The 17513-nt window shown below is 37.3% G+C and overlaps 1 protein-coding gene across 1 annotated transcript in view; it reads right to left on the reverse strand.

The window, feature by feature from the left end:
- Positions 1–1515: 1515 nt before the first annotated feature.
- Positions 1516–17513, reverse strand: part of PPIL4 (peptidylprolyl isomerase like 4) — a 37066-nt gene continuing 21068 nt past the window's right edge. The window contains exons 11-13 of the mRNA XM_081529937.1: positions 15828–15924; positions 10493–10640; positions 1516–5185 (exon numbers count right to left, since the gene is read on the reverse strand). Of these exons, the coding sequence (XP_081386063.1) occupies positions 4934–5185; positions 10493–10640; positions 15828–15924 (497 nt within the window). The 3' untranslated portion in view covers positions 1516–4933. The remainder of the gene's footprint in view (positions 5186–10492; positions 10641–15827; positions 15925–17513) is intronic.

The following is a 17513-nucleotide window of genomic DNA, read 5'->3' on the forward strand; positions in this document are numbered from 1 at the left end:
AAGTAACAAAAATGAATCAACTCTTTGAGAGTAACAGAAAAGCTAAGAATTCTATAATCACTGAAATCTAATCATTAGTTACATTTTCTCAGGAAAAGAAATGCTAAGGTCAGACAATTTGTAGGCACCGTCTATCCAACATTCAAGGAAGAGCTATTTCAATCTTTCTCTTCCAATAGAAAAAAAGAGGACAGTCACAAACTTACTCTATAATGTGGACATCAAATCCAGATAACCCAGAAAAGGAAGATTATAGGAAAGTGTTATCACAGTACTACAAATTTTAGCCAGCAAGCACTAAACGAATACAACTGTCACTTATGGTCCACATAAAAGACCCAAGAAAACCATACAAATTTTAAATATAAGACTTTTAGCAAAATAGCTGGATATTTCAGGGATATTTAATCAAAAATATAACTTTTTTGGTCAAGAAACAGAAAAAAATCATTTGTAAGATATCATTTATAATAGAACATAAATGATAAACTAGCAGCAGCAGCAGTAAATCTAACAAAAGATGTTCAAAAGCTTTCAAAAGAAAATTCTAAGAATTAAAAGGAGGGGTTCGCTATCTTTGGGCCTCTCAGGTGGTGCAGAGGTAAAGAATCTGCCTGCCAATGCAGGAGATGCCAGAGACTCAGGTTTGATCCCTGGATGGGGAAGATCTCCTGGAAAAGGAAATGGCAAAGCAGTCCAGTATTCTTGCCTGGGAAATCCCATGGACAGAGGAGCGTGGTGGGCTACAGTACATGGGATCACAAAGAGTTGGACACAATTGAGCACATGCACGTGTACACACACATACACACACACACACATGCAGCCTGTATGAACAGGAAGATAAATGAAGATATTGTTGCCACAAAGGGATCTACTGTTTGAATATAAATACAGTTGAAGTTGCAACAGAATCTTTTGGGAAACCTAATAAGTTGGTTCCAAATACACAGAAAAACTTGCCACAGCGTTGCTAATGAAACAGATGATGGGGGGTGGGGTGTGGGCAGGGGGCGGGGGGGGGGTGTTGCTTAAATATCAAGACTTCTTTAAAGCCATAGAAATGTAGATATTTGGTATTTGTGTTGGAATCAACAATAAACCAATGGAACAGAGAGCCCATGAAACAAAACCCACACACAAATCTATAGAAATTTATATGACAGATCGATGGGAAATAAATGAACCATTCCTAACAGGTTTTTAAAATGCATTATTTCCCTCATGGATCACTCAGCTGGCAAAGAATCTGCTCAATTCCTAGGTTGGGAAGATCCCCTGGAGAAGGGAAAGGCTACCCACTCCAGTATTCTGGTTTGGAGAATTCCATGGATTGTATAGTCCATGGGGTCGCAAAGAGTCAGACACAGCTGAGTGACTTTCACTTCATAATAGATTTTGGACAACTGATTAGAGCCATATGTTGGGGGAAAAGTGAATTTAAATCCCTATTATCACACCATACACATACACACAATTCAATATGGACTGTATGTAAAAAACAAAACTTTATACTTTTGGAATATAGCAGAATATCTTTATCAAGGATTTCTTCAACAAAATACAAAAAGCACAAAACATTCAGGGAAAGGTTAATAAATTTGACATTGAACTTAAAAATTAGTCTAAAATGCATAACCTAGTTTTAATCAAATATCTAGACTTAACTCACAGCTTATAAAAAGTAGAAAGGATGGAGGACACCACGAAGATATCATTGAATAATTTCAGAATGTGGAATATTCTACAAAGCAACTGGCCTGAACTCTTTAAAGTCATTTAAAAATTAAAAAAAAAAAAAAGTGGTTGGGGTGGAAGGATGGCAGGAAACTCTTTTAGATCAAGAGAATAAAATGACAACAACAGCACTACACAGTTGAGCCTGGGTTTAAAAACAAATCAACATCAAAAAATGACATCCCTGGGACAATGGGAGAAATCTGAGTATGTGTTACATAATGTGAGATTATTGTTTGTTTTCAGTGTGACAGTACTATCGTGGTTATAGAGGTCACTTTAGAAAATGCATGGTGAAATACTGAAAGGTGAAATATCATGTTTTCAATTTACTTTAAAATTATTCAACCACAAAATGTTACCGTTTAATCTGGATGGAATATAAATGGAGGTTTGTTATGTTTTTGTGTTTCTACACATGTATGAAACCTTTCATATTAAACAGTTCAGGGGAGAAAGGTGGGGGGAGGCAGAATTTAAAACTTGTGCTCTTCCAAAGGCACCAACAGGTGAAAATGTAACCACGAACGGAGAGAAATGTTTACAACATTTAGTAGTTAAAAAGGACTAGTATCCACAATCTGTTTAACTCCTTAAGGAAACATAAAATAAAAAGGCAATAACGTAATATAAAATGCGCAAACGACATGAAATAAGCTTTTCACTGAGAGCGTTCAGGAAATGAATATACATGAAAAGAAGCTCAACCTTGTTAGCATTTAGGAAATGCACATTCAAACAATGAGACTTCTGCTCTGGCCAAAATGGAGTAACAGGGGCAGGATTTCCATTCTCCATAATAACCAGTGCAACACCTGTACAAAATATATACAACAGACTTTTTCAGACACTGGACAACTGTGCAGGACAGTGACTCTTGAGAGGAGAATAGACAGGGAAAGTCCTACCGTTGCTGGAACTAACTGCAGGGAGAGCCTGGGCGTTCCCCTAGTGGAGCATTTAGGACACCAAGGTAAAATGTGTAGGGAAGAGTATTGGAAATGGCAACCCACTCCAGTATTCTTGCCTGGGAAATCCCATGGACAGAGAAGCCTGGCAGGCCCCAGTCCATGGAGTCAGAGTCGGGCATGACGGAGCGACTAATAACATACATACGCAGAGTACTGGAGAGAGGGGGGAGCTACAAAGGGAGAATTCCAGACCTGCCGAGTTCCCCTGAGGCTTCAGCTAAACAGTGTATGCACTTGAGAAAACTACCCAAAGGTGGGGAAGAACCACCAGAAAGGAATAAGTGGTAAAATTCAAGTTCATACAGGGCTCAGAATAGTTCTCGTTCTCCATAGCCGGAGTGGAGAAAACTCATTATAAACCAGGCAGAAGGAGGATTATTCAGAAGGGTTATCATCTCAGTAGTGAGGCAAACTAGCTCTAGATTAAAGGTTGTTCTGGTCCTAGATCATTAAGTGTAAAAGCAAGCTATGAAAGGATCAAACTGTTTCTAAGTAACTATCTCCCAGAACAAAGCTCAAGATATTTAAAGGAACAAGCTCCAGCACCCAACAATGTAAAATCCAAAAATTATCAGGCATGCAAAGAAGGAAATTACAACCTAATGATGGGGGGGCGGGGAATCATTAGAAACAAACGAGAAATGGTAGATGACAGAATGGTCAAAATAGTAATTACAAATACATGTCAGATGTCCAAAATAACAACACAACAAAATAATAGAGGAAAGCAGGAGTCTGGAAGGAGAGACATGGAAGATATACGGAAGACCCAAATGGAACTTCTGAAGATTAAAAATATAATGTATGAGGTGAAAAATACACTGGATGGGATTAATAAGAAATTAGACACTTCAGGAGAAAAGGCTAATGAACTTGAGGACATAGCGATTGAAACCGACCTGGAAGACAGAGAAAAAACGAGACAAAGAAACCACAACACGGAGCACGAACATGCTCGCTGCAGGAGTGTCAAGGGGTCGGACACCCAGGTAAGAGCCCCAGAGGGAAGAAATGAAGGACGGAGACAAAAAAAGATTAATGAAAAAGCCCCCCAAATTCCAGATTTGATGAAAACCATAAACCTACAGATAAACAGTCCAAGCTGAAGAAACATGAAGGGGAAAACAAACAAAAACTATACTAAGCACATCATAATCACAGTGTTTAACAGCAGTGATCAAGAGAAACCTTTAAAGCAACCAGAGAAAAAGAATAAAAAAAAAGTTTTACATAGAAGAACAAATATAAGAATAATAGTAGTGTTCTTGCTGGAAACTACAATAATATACCACTTAACAGCCACCGGATTGGCAAAATTAAAAAGTCTGAAATTAGCAAGTACTAGATGTGAAATATGATACAAAATATCATGTGAAACAAAGGTAATTTGTATAGTGCTGGTAGCCGTATGAACTGGTACTGACACTGCAGAATATAATTTGGCATTATCTTATAAAGATGATATCTTACCCGTATCACATGACCAAGCAAATCATTCCTAGGTAAAGAATGTTTATAGCAGCATTGTGTACAACAGCAAAAAATAAAAACAACCAAAAACCCAAACATCCATCAACAGAAGAATGGATAAATTACGGACTTGTCATATAATAAAGTATAGCAATAAAAATGAATGACTTCTAGAACACATTAAGTTGAAAAAAGCCAGTCACAGAAGTAAACACACATTATACCATTTATATAAAATTCAAAAAAAATACAAAACTTAGTACTTCATTTAGGGATACTTACATATGTTGTAAAACTGGAATAAGCAAGAGAATGTCAAACACAATGTTCAAAATACTTATTTGAGGAGAGGGCACTTTTAAAATGCCAGCAATAATCATTTCCTAAGTTGGCTGATTGGTACATGGACATTTATTATTCTTTATACCTTATATATACATGATTGTGTATTTTGGCAGGTATGAAATACTTCATTAAAAATAAAGACTGAAAATATGAAAGACTTTAAAAATGAGAACTACTGATATATGTATAACAATAAAATTAGTGTAAAAAAGTATACAAAGAAAATGTTCAATTCTTTATTGTCTTTTAGCGCCCTACACCATCAGTATTAATCTAAAAGGGCCATAATCCTACTGTGAAAAAAAATAACAAGCCGAGTCCTTAACTGCTCTGACACTAAATCTGAACACCTGGTACTCCAAGTTATACAAGAGTAAATACGTTAGCACTCATGTCTGATTCTTCGACTTTCATCTGTACTTGGATTTTTCTTTATCTTTGGATTTCCTGGGACTCCTGCTTCGGTCTCTCTTTTTACTCCTTTCTCTTTCATAGGGATCTGCCTGGTATTTGGATTTGTGACTGTTACTATAGTGGCCATCCCTTTCTCGAGATCGGCTACGACTTCGGTTCTGAGGTCGGTCCCTCTTTTCACTCTTTTGCTTCTCCCAACAACTTTCTTCTTCTTCATAGTGACCAAAGCCCATTTCCCTGTAGATATCCTATCAAAGGAATAGAGAGAGAGGTATAAGTGAATCAGCAAAATTATCATTTTGTAGGTACTATCAATTCACAAAATTTAAGACATGTCCTCCATTAGCAAGCAGTTTTAACAGGTCAAATTTGAACACTACCACTAATGCCAAGAATCCTGTAAATTAAAAAGCAAAAATAATTCAGAGAAAGACTTAATCATTTTCTCATTGATCTCACTGCCTTGTATCTACTATTTCAGCTGAACTGAAAGATCACATCTAAAAACAAGGAACTGAAATAGCCCAGTTGAAATAAGTCTTTTGGGCAAAATTGCAATACCAAGAATTCTGGTTATGCACAGCCATCATTCCACTCCCCCCCTTCCCCCACTCCCCCAAAATGTGGTTCCATCACTGATCTACAATGAAACTACTAAAATCCCCATTTAAGAATGCTATAAAGAAGACATCATTTAAATAACATATCCAAAAGAGATTTTAGACAGGTCAATCAGTCTAAAGAGGAGAGAAAACAGATTCTGAATACTTGGGTCTGAGCTATTGTTTTTAAAGCATTTTTTTTTAATAAAAGCTCCTCTCTAAATCTTTAAATAAAGTTTCTTGTTTAGACTAAATGTTTTTTATTAAAATCATTATTAACATACACGATAAATGTTTTATTAAAATCATTATTGACACAGTTCTTTAAAAAAGAATTCATTGCTCCAAAGACAACAAAGTGGGTACATTTACTTCTATTCTCAATAACTAAATAGCAGGCCATGGAATTTTCCAGGCAAGAATATTGAAGTGGGTGGCCATCCCCTTCTCCAGTGGATCTTCCTGACCCAGGGTCTGAACCCAGGTCTCCAGGATTGCAGATGGATTCTTTACCATCTGAGCCGCCAGAGAAGCCCCTCAAGTAGCAGAAATAACTTTTCCATACAGAAAAGGGCTAGTTACAGCACATCAACTCTATCTCTGCTCACGTCTTATCCTTGACCAAAACGAGTACCTCAGCAAGTGGCTGAAATCTAAAGACATCAAAGCCAATGCTCTTTCAAGAATAATTGATAAAATTCAACTTTCTTAAAAGATTTCTCAAAAGAAAGGGAAAATTCTGAGGACTGAACTCCCAAGTGCCCAACTCTATTACCTTAGACATTATTACAGTAGATGTAAATGTCAAGGTTTAAAACCCAAGTGATGAATACCCATAGGTAAGGACTGGGTTTTAAGGAAATGATGTCTAGATACTATACATTATGCTTATTACAAGAACTGCACTATGGGAAAACAGACCTACAAGACTGTTATATGCCAAGCATTTGTGGAAGACCTCTTATAAACTGATTATTTCCCACAATACCAACAGTTCCTATCATTCTGTAAGAGTCCCGGAGGTAGAAAATGAGTAGGTGTTTCAGCTTAAACTTTTACCAATTATTTTTGAGCAAAATGTGACACCCCTAGGAAAAAGATCTTTTTTGTTCTTCCTGTAACATACACAAAATGTAAATATGTATGTACTATTCTGACTGTACAGCAAGTGCTGGTTGAGGCAATAAACTTCTTAAATGGAGAGACTATTTTAACTGATGGATAATCCTATAAAGTCTTCAGCACATTATTACACCAATAGGCATTTAAATACTTTCAGTGTTTAAAATAAGAAAGAGAGATTACACAGTACTTAGTTCTTTGAAAAAAATTGAGGAAGCTGAAAATCTGAAATGGACTGAAATCTTAAAGCCTCTCCTACTTGGCTTAGTTTTCAAAGCTACACAAGCTTTGAAGTCAGGCAGTTCTAGGTTCAAATGGTCTTTGCCATTTAGGAAAGGTGTCAAACAAATCCTCTTGAGGTTAGATTTATCAGTGAAGGTTCATAGAGAAGGTAAAAAGGACTTGAGATCAGCCTCAAAGGATAAGTGAGTTAGGGCTTGGATTGGCTGCAAGAAGGCTAATGCAAGAAGTGTATGTGAAAACTGAAAGCAAGGAAGACTGAGCACTGTATGCATGAAAGAGAAAAGTTTAGGTGAAGCCATATTAGAACAGATCTAAGTATGTGTTTGCACAGTGCTCAGGGCTCGTGGAGTACAATGTTATCCTCATTCTAGATATAAGGAAACTGAGACTCTAGAGATGCACATATGTTGGAGAAAATTATTTAACTGATCAGTAACTTTACATATAAAACTGAAAAGGGGGCAGTAATGAAAAAGTAATACCATATCTGAATGAATTTTTTAAAAATGTTAAAGTTTCAGTCCTCCTACTAAACTATAAGGTCCATGGGCTTGCGGGGGTCAGGATTTTCTTATCTAAGGTGAGGCAAACAACTTAGATGAGCTCTAAGTCATTTCCAGTATGGACTTTTAGAAATTCTACTCATTTTATAGATTTAAGAAATAAGACATGATGATTAAACAAGCATGCAGCTAAAAAAAAGAAAGAATACCATAAAATGGCCAGTTTAAGGCAATCAACTTAACTGAGCCAATGACTTCATGTATAGTAGTCAAAAAATTAAAAAATCAACCTTTGCTGAGGTCTCCAGCAGTAAACTGGAGATTTAGTCACATCTAAATCACTAAAATAATATTAAAGGATTAAAATGACAAAAACAGAGCTCCAGATTATAAGAATACTGAACACCTATGAAAGCCACAGAGGAGGGCACGCAGCCCACGGCTGAGGACTCATTTCCTGTAACCCCAGTAAGACTTACACCTCAAGAACACAGTAACCATCTGTGGATTTAAGACATGAGGTGGAAAAATTAAACAGATTTCAAATTAAACAGTAAGGCTGTCGGTCAATAAAAAACAAAGCACTTGAAGAAATAAATTAAAGCATTCTTAGGAAACTAAGCTCACCAAGCAAAAAGACCAAGAAATAGGAAAATTTGAGCTGTACCTAAAAATTACCTAGCACTGAAAATTCCCTTTAATGATTACATAATACATTTGAGATTAAAATCAAAAGGATAAAAAGAAGAATAACAGAAAAAAATTGGGCCCACTGAAATCTTAAATATGGATGCTATTTTATTAGAAGGAAAAGAAAATCAGTGCAGCTATATTATTAAACCAACGTATAAAACCAAGAACAACTGCTTTAATACACTTTGAGGGAAGAGATAAAGTTAGAATATTGTTGCCAAAAGAGAAGGACATTTGCTGCTATCACTGTAAAGTCTTAAGTAATCAAATAGCAAGACAAAGAAAGATTCACAAAAAGGCAGGGGTGCAAACGTGGGAACCACGGACTTGAAATGCAGCCCATCTTCAGATTTTTTTAAGACTGCTGATTATCTCAAACACAACAATGTGTATTTCAGGCCTAAATTCATTATGGATTCCATGTACAAGTGTAGGATGAGGAGCTGTAGCAACACATGGGAGCTGGCATGACTATAGAGTTTTAGTGGAAAACATGCTAAACATTCATAGAAATGTGATATAGCTATCATTAAAAAAGATGTTGGGGTGATCTTTGGCTAAATTACTAAGAGTATAAAAATTAACAGGGAGATGTTCCTATTATATGACACTGAAATATTATACTATGGGACAAGTTACACTAGAATTCACAACTGGATTTAGGAAAGAAAACTGCTGGCAGGAATATATCTCAGGGAAGGAGATTTAGGAAAGAATTTGACAGAAATACATTTTAGGAAAGAGGAACAGCAGCAGGGGTACAGGTCCAGATTTACACTGTGGCTCCACTACTTACTAGCTGCATTAAGACCACTGGCAAGTAGCTTAACCTTTTTATTTTTTACTTTCTTGTGAATAGAGACAATAGCATCCACCTCGCATTACATGGACGCGAGAGACGTTACTATTACTGATTCACGTGAGGATTACTGGAGGGATTGACAAGGGTGTAACTTAAAACCAGAGAGCAGGGCATGAATGATAGGAATCTTTAAACAGCAAAAGGGCAACTGAAAGAAGAGAGATTAGAGCCTTGCTGAATGACAGCAAGGAGTAGGAGGATATGCTGTCTAGAGAATAGGGTGCTAATATATATGAAACATGCATTTGCTGTCATTTTTTAAGATGAAGAAAAAACCACAAAACACATAAAATGGTTACCTTTGGGGAAAGAAGAAAAGGGGAAGAGGACAGGGATACTAGCTCGGTGCCCTATGTGTACCACTTTGTAGACCTTACTTTGGAACCACACAATTTTTCAAACCACAAAAGAAAATATTTTAAGCGATTTGTAAACATCAAAAGGAAACAACTGAAATGTGAATCCAGTTAATGGCCTTACCACAGACAGAAATGATTCCAAGTGATTTAAAACATATTGACTGTAAAAATAATAAGTTACAGCCAGTGTAGAAAATGTTTGCACACACACTTTTTGTTTCCACTTAATCTTAACAACGTGCCTGGGAGACAAATATTATCTCAGTTTCACACAGGAGAAAACCATGGCTCAAGAAAGTTAAATCACATGATGAGGTCACATCAACGATCAGCAATGTAGAAATCTGGGCTTCCCTTGTAACTCAGCTGGTAAAGAATCCAAACCTAGCTCTTTTGACAGCAAATCCTTTAGTCTGCCAGTCACACTGCATCTCTCCATCTTTGTGTCTTTGCTTGACACTCCCACTGCCGTGAGCACCTCCCTCCCGCCCCCCGGCAACCGAACGCCTCCTCATCTACCAGGCCCAGTTTTAAAGGTCCTCGTATGGTAAAAACCAGAGCAAGGGGCTGTAATGTAATCTGCTTTTCAATTAACTCAGAGCCAAACTGCAGGTTGGAAATGATTTCTTCTCTTTATAATTTACTTTCTTTGGGGAATTTTTATTATCATTGTCTTAGAAAATTTACTGTTCTGGAAAGCTTTGGGGATGATCAAGCTAACTATTTAATGTGGCTTTTATTTCATATATATCATACGAGAGGGTATAAATGTTTTTTTCAGGTCCTAAAACCTCAAGAGCTATCAGTGCTGTACAGAACACCCGGTGATAAATTAACATGATAAATTAGAAGGATTTTTTTTTTTACCATAACCATACTTGTTTTTGATGGGAATGAGTAAGTGTTTATAGGGATGAAAATCACTCCTGCTTCACAGTGTGGAACTATATGACATATTAAGTTATTCTGAAAACAATCTTTTATAATCACATATTTTTTAAAATTAAAGTTTCATTACCCGAGTAAAACCGTTCTACATCTTAAGAATTAAGAACACATCCATCCCTGTTCAGAAGCATACCTTTATTCCTAAATTACATCATTAAGATGTAACTGACAGATGGATGAAATATGTATTTCTCTACAGCTGAGTCTGAACATCAGTACATACCTGATTGGTATTTTTGATTGTCATGTAGTCCTCATCTTCTTTTTCTTCAGAGCAGTGGCGGGTCTTCTTCTTGTGTTTCTTACTTGTGTGTGAGTGACTTGCCTTTGAGTCTTCTGCCTGCTCATCTAGCACAAGTTCGTATTTGGCACTGGAGCAGTTAGTTAAGGACAAATGAGAGAACTGACACAGATAATACATCAAAACATGAGAATCTGGTCAACAAAGGAGACCATGAGGCTAAAGACAACTTTTTAAAGCAAAAAGCATCCAGAGCAAGAATATATTTCTAAAACAAAACTAATTCATACTTTACTTCATTACACAGGCAGGAAAAATGGAAAGAACTGTTGTTTCAAATAGACAGTTTACAGTGGGTAAGTGGGCAAAAAACACGGGAAAAAATTGATTTCATAAATGAAAAATATAAGTAGTATTAAAAAAAATAAGGAAACCTATTTTTCAATAATGAAAAAATTTAAACTTAGAAAACGAGGCACATATTTAACTTGAAAATATTAAGACATTATAAATCCCAATGCCAGAGAAACTATGTAAGATGAAAACACACTCACGTGACTCTTCTTTTGAGTGTAAGTTCAGTCCTATTGGAGAAAATTTAGCAAGGCATATCAACAGTTATCATGTTGAAATTCAAATCAGAATTCATAAAAAATTGAAGTTGACAATAAGTTAAGTGAATAACGGCACAGCTGTCCCTCACTATCCACAGGGGTTGGTTCCAGGACCTCCTGAGGAGACCAAACGCCACAGATGTTCACGTCCCTTATATAAAACAGCATAGTGTTTGCCTATAACCTACACACATGCTCCCTTACACTTCAAATCATCTCTAGATTACTTATAAAACCTATCGCAATGTAAATGTGCTGTAAATAGTTGTAAATACAATGTAAATGCTACATAAATACATAGCTGCTTCCACAGCAAATTGAAGTTTTGCTTTTTGGGACTTTCTGGTTTATTTTTCCTGAATATTTTCCATCTGCAGTTGGAGATCCACAGATGCAGAACCTGCAGATGCAGAGGGCCGACTGCATACATAATAGGATTTATCTTAAATATCAGAAACTGAGAACAATAAGCAGCCTAGTAATAAAGATATACATAAATACATCAGAGTACTGCAACATGGAATTATAAAGGAAGTTATTAACAATGACAAATGAATGCTGTTAAATAACCTGGCATGGTGTTTATAAAAAATTATAAGTTAAAATAGCTTGAAGCAAAAATTGTATATAACTTTATAAAACTTCATAAAAGTTCAAGATTTGAAAGAAACAAGGAAAAATAAAACATATCATTTGCCTAAATGGTAGAACTATGAGTGAATCTTTTTTAATCTCACATAAATATATTATAAAAATTATAATAATGTATGCTTTAATTTAGAAATAAGTGTTTAATAAACTATAATATCTGAGAATGAGAAAAAATGTAAAACTATTAGGACCTCTATAACAATAATCTTAAACCCTAAGACAGGCAAGACTAGAATAGTGGTTTTCAAAAAAAGATTAGGAGGAAGCCCAAAACACAGAGCTATTTTAGTGGCGTGTGGCACTAGAGTAAAAGCAGACACACTTCCCTCAGGACTGGAGTTTCATATCTGTTTTCACCAGGCCACAGCTCTATGCTCCCTCAGGGATGTCTCATGCAGCAGGAAAACACTGCACCTTCTGGCTTGTCACAAGATGGCTGATGACAGCTAATCAGCCTGTACAATCCTATCATTACCCCACTATCTCCAACTTCTTTCTTCCTTTAGTCTGTGTAACAGTGTTTCCACGGTACCTTCTGGATAGTTTCCTTTTCCGGATACAAATCCAGTAGCCCTTGCCTGCGATTTCACCTCAGTGTTGTCTCTACACATGCTGCTTTGTTCAAAATGCGTCAGAGCTCCTGAGTATTTCTAATTGCTACTCAACAGGGTATAAAATCCATTTAGTGGGTCACTGAAAGCAAGCATTTTAAAATAACATAGACCAGAAAACAGAGTATATGGAATCTAATAAAAATATTATTTTATAAACTTGTCTTTCAATTCTGCGTGTATGTGTATGATTATACTTGGACTGTCCAGGGGGAAGATGTAAACTGTATTCCTTAAATAATGGGCCAGAGTTAAAGAAAACAGTACCCCACCTCAGCCCTCATCTCCCCATATTCGTTGTAGCTTTAATGTCACTACTTACAGTATCATTTGAGGATCCTCTGACCCCTCACCTCTATTATGAGTCCCATATCCCGTGAGAAACACTGGGCTGGAAGAAGCACAAGCTGGAATCAAGATTGCCGGGAAAAATATCAATAACCTCAGATATGCAGATGACACGATCCTTATGGCAGAAAGTGAAGAAGAACTAAAGAGTCTCTTGATGAAAGTGAAAGAGGAGAGTGAAAAAGTTGGCTTAAAGCTCAACGTTCAGAAAACTAAGATCATGGCATCTGGTCCCATTACTCCATGGTAAATAGATGGGGAAACAGTGGAAACAGTGGCTGACTTTATTTTTGGGGGCTCCAAAATCACTGCAGATGGTGACTGCAGCCATGAAATTAAAAGGCGCTTACTCCTTGGAAGGAAAGCTATGACCAACCTAGACAGCATATTAAAAAGCAGAGACATTACTTTGTCAACAAAGGTCCGTCTAGTCAAGACTATGGTTTTTCCAGTGGTCATGTATGGATGTGAGAGTTGGACTATAAAGAAAGCTGAGCGCCGAAGAATTGATGCTTCTGAACTGTGGTGTTGGAGAAGACTCTTGCGAGTCCCTTGGACTTCAAGGAAATCCAACCAGTCCATCCTAAAGGAGATCAGTCCTGAATATTCATTGGAAGGACTGATGCTGAAGCTGAAACTCCAATACTCTGGTCACCTGATGCGAAGAGCTGACTCATTTGAAAAGACCCTGATGCTGGGAAAGATTGAGAGCAGGAGGAGAAGGGGACGACAGAGGATGAGATGGTTGGATGGCATAACCAACTCAATGGACATGAGTTTGGGTAAACTCTGGGAGTTGGTGATGGACAGGGAGGCCTGGCATGCTGGGGTTCATGGGGTCACAAAGAGTCAGACACGACTGAGCAACTGAACTGAACTGAACTGAACTATCCCACAGATGCACTTCTTCGCAACATTCTAGACATATTTAATTAATGGTGATTATTTAATGTCTGTTCTTCCCCCCAACTCCAAAATACAACACAAGGTCTGTGTGGGCAGGGGCCATGTTTCATAACTAAACTTCTCTGGGCATGTAACAGCCAAATAAGTATTGGCTAATTACTTGTAATACTAAGACACTCATTATATCTCTTCTTTCCTAGCTCATCCACTACCTTCTACTCACTACTACCATCAAGACTTTTAAGATGTCAAATCTCTCCAAAATCCTACTTCGTGATCCCCCTGACCTCTTTTCTCCAATTACTTCCCAAGGTCTAGTCTAGCAAAGTTAAACTTCCCTCTTCTACCTCTATTTTTGAATCTTATTAATAGTTTTATAGCAATTTCTCTCTCATGATCTATAAAGTACATCCTATGTCTTTCTGACTTATCAGTACTTAGATAATCCTCAGAATCCCCCTTGTTCACCGTAGTAATAAAGTAATATATGTGAAAATATATATGAAAACATATGTTCTGTCCCTCTATTATTATACCTGAGACAATAAATGTCTTGCTAAAATGAAACCTATCAATTACCAACAACATAAAGATCATTCTACTAGGTCACATTCATGAATTCCTTTCTCTTGTTCAATATTGTCTCTGAACACGTGGTTTGCACCAGGACGTGCCTGTCTTCTGTATCAACTTCAAAGGGTTAAAGCAACACTGTTCAATACTAGCTGTGGGCAGTGGCTTAAATTTAGATTAATGAAAATCAAACAAGCTATAAAATCCTGCTCCTCATTCCGCTTCAGATGCTTGCTAACCACACGTGGTTAGTAGCCACATTGGACAGGGGAGTACAGCACGTTTCCATCACTGCAGGAAGTCTCATTAGACAGCACTGGGCTAGGGACTGATTCTCAAACATGCCGAGTTTCTTTCTTAACTCTTAGTAATCTATCACCTTGAATGTAAAACACTCTTACACTAGGTAGCCCTCCTTTTCAGCCTGAACACCCATGGGCAGAAGACGCTCCTTCTACTTTATACTCCACGGTGACCTTCTTTTCATTTGTCCTACACACACTCCTCTTCCAACTGCAGTTCCTAGTGATTTGCCTCGATTTAATTTCAAAGATTTGGTGAATAAACCTCAAGTGTATCTATCCATACCTTTTACTATTCTAAGATTTCAATCAAACGCCCTCAAATGTTCATCTTTTCAGACCAATCTTAGTTTACTGTTTGGTTTGTCTGCACGTGAAAGCTTCCCTCGTGTTGATTATGTCAGTACACTCCAGACATTATCCAGCTCTAACACCTTACAATGCTTTGTGCACTGCAGACAGCCAATACAATAAAAAATAAATACACAACAGGTCAACCTGGTACTCTTCTTTCCTTGATGAATTCTTGGGGAAAAAAATGTTTACACAGTATGGGGAAACAGTATCCCTAAAACACCAATAGAAACTAGGAAACAAAGAAACCATTCACCAGAAAGAACTGCAAAAGAAATAACCACATGTGGAGTGATAGGTTTATAATGAGCATTAATGAACAAATTAAAATGACTTCATATGAAAAGTACGTTTCATTGCTTCTTACTTGTCTCAACCTAAAACTTGGACAAACCTATAAAGCGTCAAGTCTTTGGATTTCTTCTTAATCCTATAGAAGTCAACTCTTGCACACAGTAGAAGTGCAATAAATGCGTTGCTAGACTGACAGTGTATCCTGCAGAAAGAGGGACAGGGAAGCCCGGCACACTGCAGTCCATGGGGTCACAGAGAGTTGGACATGACTTAGTGACTAAACACCACCACCACAAAGGGTTTAGCTTAGCTATAATAAAGAAATTTCTGACTGTGAGAAATTTAAAACATTAAGATTATATAAGAAAATACAGCTCTTACCTGCAGATCTTCTGAAAATAAATGGTAACCTTAACCTAAGTGTAGGGAGGTAAAAGAATTAGGCTTAAAATTTCTCAACCCTAACTTTCTCCCCACAACAAAGAACAGACTGAAAAAACAAAGTATACATATATAAAATGGTGAAAAGAGATAAACTGATTTCATCACAGAGCATCTGGATTCAGGTACCTTGTTTCCTATAGTCTTTTCATAAGATATCACATTGTACTCTCCAGAACAGAAGGTCAACACATACAGACCAACTAGTTCTTGTGAAGGATACTCCTGTTTGGGCTTTACTTTATCTTTCAGAACCAAATTAGATGGTTTATCCTGTTCTTTTTCATACTCCTTGAAATCATTCTTGGTGTATTTCCCACCTATTTAAAAAAGAAAAAAGAGCTTAGAAAAATCACCTGATTAATCAAGAATAACAACTGTAAGAGGTATAATACATAAGAACTATTTTATAAGTGGCATATACATCAGGGTGGGGGCGGGGGGGTGGTTTCCCTGGTGGTCAGACGGTAAAGTATCTGCCTGCAATGCAGGAGACTCGGGGTTTGACCCCTGGGTTGGGAATATCCTCTGGAGAAGGGAATGGCTTCCCACTTCAGTATTCTTGCCTAGAGAATCCCATGGACAGAGGAGCCTGGTGGGCTACAGTCCATGGGGTCACAGAGAGTTGGACACAACTGAGCAACTAAGCACATACATCAGAGGATATAAAAGGCTGAGAAGGAAACAAAAGAATCATGGTAATTCATTCTTCACCATTATTTTAACTGAAATCAGAAATCCATTTAGTTAGGTAGTAATATGCTGCCCCCTAATGATATATGTGAATATTACAACACCAAATTTTCAAATTCTAAATTACACAAAGAATACAACCACTGGAAAATAATATAGGGTTTAAGTAGAGCCATTAAGTCTATGAGAACATTAGGCCCAAAGGAAATTGAGGGCTTAGGACTTGTACCTGAGATCCGAGAGGCTTATACGTTTAGAAGAAGTAGAGTTTAAAGATCTCTGATTCGTCAAGAGACACTGCTCAAAATCTCAACAGAGCACCAAACAGATAGGGGATAGAAGGAAATGTACAGATTTTCACTGCAGAGATATGAGAGGGAAGGGTTGAAGAGAGCCCCAAAGATAAACTGTCTCTGCTTTGAAATTCTTAAGAGCACCTTTACTGTTTACAAGGGCCAAAAATGAAATCAACAATTCCTTCAGAAAAATAGGACTGTTAACTGGCCTACTGTAGCAGGGCATGAAAGGAGAGAGCATTCCATGTTGCCTCTCTACTCTCAAACCTAGTCTCTATCAGATGAGGATCCAGCTCCTGTCTATGTCCTAGACCTGCTGACTCACCTGCTTGACCCATCCCCTCAACTACTGTGAGGAAATGTTTGCAGAGGGGAAGGCTTGCTACAGAAGGGTCCAAGATTGCATGTGCAAATAAAGCCGACTTGAGGTACACAGGTGTTTTGATTGAGAAACCTATATACACCTTGACTGTCACCAGGGTTTTTAAACAAAAGAGAAAAACAAGTAAAAAGAGGGGTAAGCATCAAAGACAAGATTAATCTATTTGGCAATTTCAGAGGCTCTGGAAACAAAAATAGCCCATAGACAACGTTTCATATAAATGTGAAACAAACAACCATAAAGAGTTAAAATACTGGTAACTGTAACAAATAGGCATGGTTTCATCACCGAAAAGGTGTCTGCCATGTGCTTGCCATTAGAAGTCTCACCATGGATGAAGTATAGAAGGAGAAACAGATTAAACTAAGAAGTTCTGGATTCAAATTCTGACTCCAGTGAGAAGTCGTAGGTAAGAAACTTCAATTCTCTGAAACGCTCTTCATTTAGGAACTGAAACTAATATTAACATTTCACAGAGCTGTTGGAATCACCACATAAGGCTATAAGGAAAAGTACTTAGCACCGTGAATGGTACAGA

Source organism: Giraffa tippelskirchi, chromosome 9, assembly GCF_054371585.1.
Source record: "Giraffa tippelskirchi isolate mGirTip1 chromosome 9, T2T-mGirTip1v1.2.pri, whole genome shotgun sequence".
In the NCBI taxonomy this organism is placed as follows: domain Eukaryota; kingdom Metazoa; phylum Chordata; class Mammalia; order Artiodactyla; family Giraffidae; genus Giraffa; species Giraffa tippelskirchi.